This window comes from Lipotes vexillifer, unplaced genomic scaffold (genome assembly GCF_000442215.2).
Source record: "Lipotes vexillifer unplaced genomic scaffold, Lipotes_vexillifer_v1.1 scaffold325, whole genome shotgun sequence".
NCBI lineage: Eukaryota > Metazoa > Chordata > Mammalia > Artiodactyla > Lipotidae > Lipotes > Lipotes vexillifer.
The window spans coordinates 1,851,378-1,858,938 of NW_006799313.1; the positions used below are offsets into that span (position 1 = coordinate 1,851,378).

At 39.1% G+C, this 7,561-nt stretch overlaps 1 protein-coding gene across 1 annotated transcript in view; it reads left to right on the top strand.

Annotated features, from left to right (window-relative positions):
* The window catches only part of CEP55 (centrosomal protein 55), a 22,718-nt gene extending 16,133 nt beyond the window's left edge, over window positions 1–6,585 (top strand). Inside the window, exons 4-8 of the mRNA XM_007471570.1 lie at window positions 378–528; window positions 1,923–2,236; window positions 4,107–4,178; window positions 4,848–4,973; window positions 6,385–6,585. Coding sequence (XP_007471632.1) covers window positions 378–528; window positions 1,923–2,236; window positions 4,107–4,178; window positions 4,848–4,973; window positions 6,385–6,585 — 864 coding nt within the window. The remainder of the gene's footprint in view (window positions 1–377; window positions 529–1,922; window positions 2,237–4,106; window positions 4,179–4,847; window positions 4,974–6,384) is intronic.
* The last annotated feature ends 976 nt before the right edge of the window (window positions 6,586–7,561 follow it).

Here is a 7,561-nt window from a genome sequence, read left to right on the forward strand (position 1 = left end):
AAAAAAAAAAAAAAAAAAAAAAAAAAAAAAAAAAAAAAGAGTATCTGAGCAGTGCATCTCCACCTCTACCACAAAGACAGACATTCTGTAGAGAATGACATGGACAGAGACACAAAGCAAATTGTGTATAGGAAATAGCAGACAAATGAACTTAACCCCATGTAGATGTGACTTTGCCATGTTATTAGGTATTCTGAAGGTGTGTGGCCTTAGAATGTGTCTCGGTGTCAGGAGCTTTACAGTGGTTGCCTAGAATCATTCTATGATGTGAGCTGTAGAGTTTTTGTGTGCTGGAAAAGACTGCATCCCTTGGGCTCCCTTGTCCATTTTAAGAGTTTGGGTTTTTATTATTGATTTGCTTTCATTTTCACTTTGAGGCTCTGGAGAAAAATCAGCAATGGCTTGTGTATGATGAGCAGCGAGAGGTCTACGTAAAAGGACTTTTAGCGAAGATCTTTGAGTTGGAACAGAAATTGGAAACAGCTGTTCATGCACTCCCACAGGAGACAAAGAAGACTGAATCAGAAGGTACTGGTGTAAAAATGTTCTTTAGGGTTGGCCTGCCTGACATTTTTCAAAAGGAGAGATTCATCAAATTTAGATTCTTATAGACATGTGTTATAAAGTAAAGTAAGAGCAGGTCTGCTAGCCCTGAAGTAAGAAATACCATTTTAGCCAGTCTGTTTCATTTCCCATTGTTTTCTGATACCAAAGGGCATAAGTCACAGGGTAAAGGGATCTTGCAGCCCTGAAGGCACATTAAGTTTTCTCCACCTTACATATCCTTCCCCTCCTTCAAAGTCCTTCTCCAACTTTATTTCCCCCAGTGTTGACCTTTATCTTTTTACTCAGCTTCCCTTTAGCAGTTATTCATATCAATCCCAGGAGAAAGGTTACATTTTTATACATTATTCTTCAATCATTTGAATCTCACCCTAGAATTGAGGTGAAGTTTCTTCTGATTGATGCTGTCTTTTTTGCCAAGTGGTCTGCAGCTTCTCTGACAGTGATCTCCATTGCGTTTCACAAGAAGCCTAAGAGATGGGTCAGGAAGGATCATTATTCTCATTTTACAGATAGATTCAGCAGTTCCAGGTGATGAGCCAGGAAAAGAAAACCCCCTGTGCAAAGCACTCATTTAGAATGACTGACAGGCTTAGTGGGACTGGAGCCTTGAATTATAGAAAGAGAAAGCTAATGAAAGGCCAGCAAGGCTCATAATCTTAGAGCTTCACATGTGAATATTTAAAATGAAACTAATGCTAAAAAAGTATAAAAGGAATGTCTCTAGAGATAATTTAAAGCTTTTTATTCCTAAGGGGACAAAGTTACTACTGTAATGCCTTTATAAGTTTACTACACATAAAAGGATTTTAATTATGGGTGAAGCCTAGTCTTTTTCTCGGGTAATATAGTTTTCCTTTTCTCTCTCCCTCTCTCTCTCTCTGTGTTTTATCAAAGCAATATAAGCACTTGTTAAAATAATTTAATAATAGTACAGAAGACCCTGTTCTACCTTTCCCATCCCATCCTAATGCCTATTTCTTCCTCCCATCAGGGCAGCTGCTTTTAAACATTTCTGGTTTTGGTTTTGGTAATTACCTCCATATCTATAAATAATGAGTTAATGGCCCTATTTGTTGATTTGTTTTCTTTAGACATTAGTGACTTTCCCTCCCTCAGAATAATTATATTACTGTTTCTAGTTTTTCTATTTATTCATTTTGTGACTTCAAGTAGTATACCTGAACTTCTGTTTCTTGTTCTGTCAAATATCAGCCATGTTCCCTATCTCTTGACTCTTCGTTTTTGAAGGTGAGGAAATAAATGTGATCTTGTTTATAGAAACATATTTACATTTATCTCTTCAGGAAAATTCTCTCTTTTATAAAGTGAGTTGTGCCCTGATGTGTTTGTCATAGGTTGTCTTCAAGAAGAAAAGCAAAAATATTACAACCGTCTCTTGGCAAATGCAAAAAACGATCTTGAGGTGGAACGACAAACAATAACTCAGTTGAATTTTGAACTAAGTGAATTTAGAAGAAAATATGAAGAAACCCAAAAAGAAATGCAAGATTTAAATCAGCTGTTGTGTTCACAAAGAAAGGCAGATGTACAACATCTGGAATATGATAGGCATAAAACAGAGAAAATACAAAGGCTCAAGGAAGAGAATGATCTTGCCAGGGAAAAACTTGAAGAAGAGAAGAAGAGATCCGAAGAGCTCTTATCTCAGGTGAGTCTAACCAGCAAGGGTTTCCACGGTTTATAATTCAGAATTCTCATGGTACTTACTAAGTGCCAGGGACTATTTTAACTACTTGGGAACCAGCAAGGAGCAACACAAGTTCCTGCCCCCTCCTAGGAGTTCATACTTAGAAGGGAGACAGACCATAAACAAGTACCTAAATAAACAAGTAAACTAAAGAAAATAAAACAGGGTAATATGACCAAGAGAAATCGGGGGCCAGCGGAAGTGTCACTGAGGAGATGGTATTTGGACAAAGCTGAGGGTGAGAAGGAACCGGCGAGGTGGGTGACTGTGGGAATTCCCTCCTAGTGGGAGGAAATCACAGACACAAAAGCTGAGTGAGGAGGAGTTAGGTATGTGTGAGAAGCTGAAAGAGGGGAAGTTAAGGGGGGATCAAGGCTGATTCCTAGGCTGGCACTGAGATTGTGATGACACTGGCTCAAGTTAATTACCAGATGCCCTCCATGTTCTCACTGGGCGCACAGCCGGATCCAGGATGTCCGTCTCAGTGATGTTGGCATTACTGAGGATGATTAGAATTGAATACTACTTCAGCAGACACTCATTAATTTAAATTTGCCTGGCAGCGTGAAATAATGGAAAAACATAACTTGAGGTCCACGCCAGGTCTCTAATTGTGTGGCCTGAGGAAAATCAGCTAACTTCTCTGACTTGCAGGTTATTTGTGTCAAATTAATAATAGTAAATATAACAACCTCTTCTCGCCTCATAGGACTTTTATGAAGGTCAACTGAGAGAATGTAAAAGTGCTTTGTAAATTACAGGGCTAGGTAAATGTTAGTTATTGCTACTATTAGAATAGTAATTTGGGGGACTTCCATGGTGGCACAGTGGTTAAGAATCCGTCTGCCAATGCAGGGGACACGGGTTCAAGCCCTGGTCTGGGAAGATCCCACATGCCGTGGAGCAACTGAGCTTGTGAGCCACAACTACTGAGCCTGTGCTCTAGAGCCCACGAGCCACAACTACTGAAGCCCGTGCACCTAGAGCCTCTGCTCTGCAATAAGAGAAGCCACTGCAATGAGAAGCCCGCACACCACAATGAAGAGCAGCCCCCGCTCACCGCAATTAGAAACAGCCCACGTGCAGCAATGAAGACCCAACGCAGTCAAAAATTAAATAAATTAAGAAAAAAAAAAGAATAGTAATTTTTAAAATCCTCCAAAAGTTGAGAGAGAGGGAAAAAAATAGTCTGTAACATTTGCCTTCTTAGTCTTTACCACCCTTACTTCTGCCTGCAGGTGCAAGCAGTGATATTTATGAAAGATTATGCAGAAGTGACTGAGAAGTTTGCTCCTATTCTGGCTGAGGTGGCCAGGCTCTTCCAGCTTTGTTATCCTACTCAGAAATATTAGTGGATGTCAGGACCTAAAGGAAAGTGGGTGTGTCCACTGCGGTTTAGTGCCTTTTTTTTGGGGGGGGGGGGCCTCTCACTACTGTGGCCTCTCCCGTTGCGGAGCGCAGGCTCCGGATGCGCAGGCTCAGCGGCCATGGCTCATGGGCCCAGCCACTCCACGGCATGTGGGATCTTCCCGGACCGGGGCACAAACCCGTGTCCCCTGCATCGGCAGGCGGACTCTCAACCACTGTGCCACCAGGGAAGCCCCAGTTTAGTGCTTTTTATCCACATTCAGTCTGTGCCTCAGGGAACTCTTGGCCTGGGCAGTACTGCTCAGCTGCTTATATAGATAGGTTGCCCAACCACAGCTGGAAGGACTCGCCCAGAAGAGCAGGTGTTGCCCTGGTTAGAAATGTGAGTCTGTCATGCATCCCAGGTCAAGGTCAAACCATAAAATGTCAATGTGACAGTGTTGGTTCTATTTACATCCTACAGGTCCAGTTTCTTTACAAGACTCTGTTGAAGCAGCAAGAGGAACAGAAAAGTGTAGCTCTGTTGGAACAACAGGTATTCATTGGGGTTGCTTCTAAATTCAATTTAACCCTTTAGAAAATGGAATTTTTCCTCATGTTTACACTATTCTGTGAAGAAACATTTGAAAGTTGTAGAAAATGTTTTTTAAAAACTTTAACAAAATATTTAAAGTGACTATCTGTGCCAGCCATATGTTCCCGTTACTATCTTTAGGCTAAACCAGATTCTCTAAGGTGACATGGCAATTTTCTTGACAGGTAGATGTTTGTCTTAGCAAATTTTATTCTTCCCTAAATGGCTGCTAGTCTGACCGGATGTCCCTAATAGGGCTGCTTGATAACTTCAAGTGGAATTCAAAGAGATACCAGTTATTCTCAGAATAGACACCAGAGATTTTTAGTATATTCCAAACCAAGGAACAGCCATCTCTTTCCCTTCCCCACAAAAGGGAGGATGGGGTGGACAGATTCTAACCAGCAACTTCTTAAGCTGCTCCTCACTCACTTATACCTCAAGCTTTGGTTTTGCTCCTTGGACAAAGCTTTTTCATTTATCAACGTCTCACTGTGCTCAGAGGAATTCTTGCTCTAATGGCACAATACATGTTTCTTCTGCTAGTAAAAAAAAAATGCAAGCATCCAGTCAAGAAAACTAGACAGTATATACTAGCTGTCATTGTCTTGTCTTGGGCATTTTTTCTAGATGCAGGCATGTACTTTAGACTTTGAAAATGAAAAACTTGACCGTCAAAATATGCAGCATCAATTGCATGTAATTCTTAAGGAGCTCCGAAAAGCAAGAAATCAAATAACACAGTTGGAATCCTTGGTGAGATCGGAATGGTTAAACTAAAACTTATTTTCATCTTTCTCTTTCTGCCATCTTTCTATTTACATGTAAAACCATTTCCTGAAGTAGGAGGGTACAGCTTAAAGAATGGCTGTTTCTCAAATCAATCAAATCAAATCCCCTGCCTCTTTTGAAGCAACTGCCCTTTGAGCATCAGTTCAGAGGACTAGACAGAGGGACATTATGGGCCTCTTGGTAATGATAACATTACCGGTGCCTGGGATCATTCCCCACCCACCCTGGGCCCTGTGATTCTAAAGGCACTAAACAGTGCCTGGCCTGGGGGATACAGGGGGCCAGGCAGGGTAGTTGTAGATCCTGAATTGAAATTATTCTTTTCTATTTAAAAAGAAAGAAAGAAAAAAATGCTGGTTTTAGGGCTAATGGACTATTACTGTTAATACTCTCTTTTAGGCATATTGAGTTGAGTACCCCCAGGTAACTGGGGGTTACCCTGAACACATAATCTTTTTAAACATTAACCTTTTAAATAACATGCTTCTATGAGGAAATGGTTTTTGATTTACCTATTTTCATCCTATTAATAAGCTTTGGACCAAATCTGTTAGGGTTTGTGTGTGTTATGTCCCATTAGCACACATTTCATATATCATCCTAGTACTGCAGAATATTTGCAGATGGTGAAATGTTACAAACAGAATTCCTCCGTTTTCAAAAGAGAAAATAGCAGTTGTTAAAATCATTTGTAATTTCTTTATGAATAAAAGACAGAAAATAACTTTTTGGCTCTATTTATGTCATTGATATTGATCATTTATAATATTTGAAATTGAAATGTATAATTCATTCCTCTTGATGACTGTTTTTCAAAGTATAGGAAGCCAAAGGTATATAAAAGAATCCATAATTTTCCTCTATTTTTCTTTGTGTTCCTACCATCCATCATCTTCATATTATGTTGTTAAGTACTCATTTTTAAGCTTTACTGACTATTCTAAATTCCTCAGGGAAAAAATCATGAAATAGGGAAGTCACAAAGGAATTATACAACATCTTAGTCATTTCTGTGTATAACCTGTTTGACCTGCTAAAATTCTTTGCTGCTCTTAATTCCATGTAGTTCTTTATTATTGAAGTTACCCCTCTTTTACAAACCTAGCAAACTTTGTCAGCACTGTCCACCCGCCCACCTTTACATTTGGCTCTAAGCATTTTAATAAAACCTATCTATGTAAACACCCAACCCTAGTACTTCCTGGGTAATTTGGGTGATTTATAACCGCCTTGTATGTTACCACCATAACACCAGTGACCAGAGAGATTCAGAAGAAAATCTGTCTACAGGGCTGAAGCAACTGGAGTACCTATGGAGCAGTTACTGGATGGTAGGCCATCTACAAACCGTGTTCGTTTGACATTTATTTTTCAGAAGCAGCTTCGAGAGTTTGCCTTCACAGAGCCATTAGTCACTTTGCAAGGAGAGACTGAAAACAGAGGAAAAGTTGCCTCACCAAAAAGTCCTACTGCTGCACTAAATGAAAGCCTGGTGGAATGTCCCAAGTGCAATATCCAGTATCCAGCCACCGAACATCGAGATCTACTCGTCCATGTTGAATACTGTTCTAAGTAACAATATAATTATTCTTTGTTTTTGTGTCAAAAGATTCAGTACTGTATTTTACGTTAGCTTATGGACATTTTGAATTACTTATTTCACCTCAGATCAGAAAGTGCCTATATACTTTTCAGACTCTGGCATAGGAGTGAATCATTGAATTATTATTATTTTTTGCCTGATTTGCATTTGCTTGGCAGTGATACCTCCCTGCAATGGTTCATCTTGAGGCTTTAGTGACAGAATGTTCAGAGTATTGAATGCTGAGATGACTAACATTTTGCACTGTTAAAGTACTTGCTGGAGAAAAGATAGTTCAGATTATTGCTTGTGGGTCAAATTTGTTACACCAACAAGCAACTATTTTATGTTGTGTGGATTTTTAAAAATCAGAAGTAATTAACCAGGGATCTTATTGTGTTAGTATTTTTTAATCCAAGCACTTATTAAGCCTACAGTTCTGATTTTGATGTCCATTGTGAAAAGATGGTGATACTTTTTTCACTTTTTTTTCCTTTCTATGTTAGAGCGGTTATTAGAAAAGTTGGGGATTTTCCTGATCTTTATTGCTGCTTACTGTTGAAACTGTAAACCTACCAGTGTTCTAAGCACAAAGCAGATTCTGTTTAAGGAACACTCCTTAGTAGCCACACACAATGTTTTCTGTAATGTTAACTGGCTATAACTTTAACTTGAATTTCATTAGCACATGTTGGTTAGCTAAAATAGTTAAAATGAATTTTGATAAAACCACCTAGCCCTGTCTTTTGATTTGCAGGTGTTTATTTATTTTCGGCACTCTTAAAAGCTGGGCGATGTAATGAGCAGATATTTGCTTATCTGAATATATATTTTTATACATGCGTGTGTAAACCAAGAAATTTTTGATTTCTTCAGGTTTTCTAAAATGCTTAACACTGGGCTACTGTTAGTAATGTAGAGGAGAAAAGAATAAAATTACATAATAAGTTTTGCTTTGAGGAGTGTATAT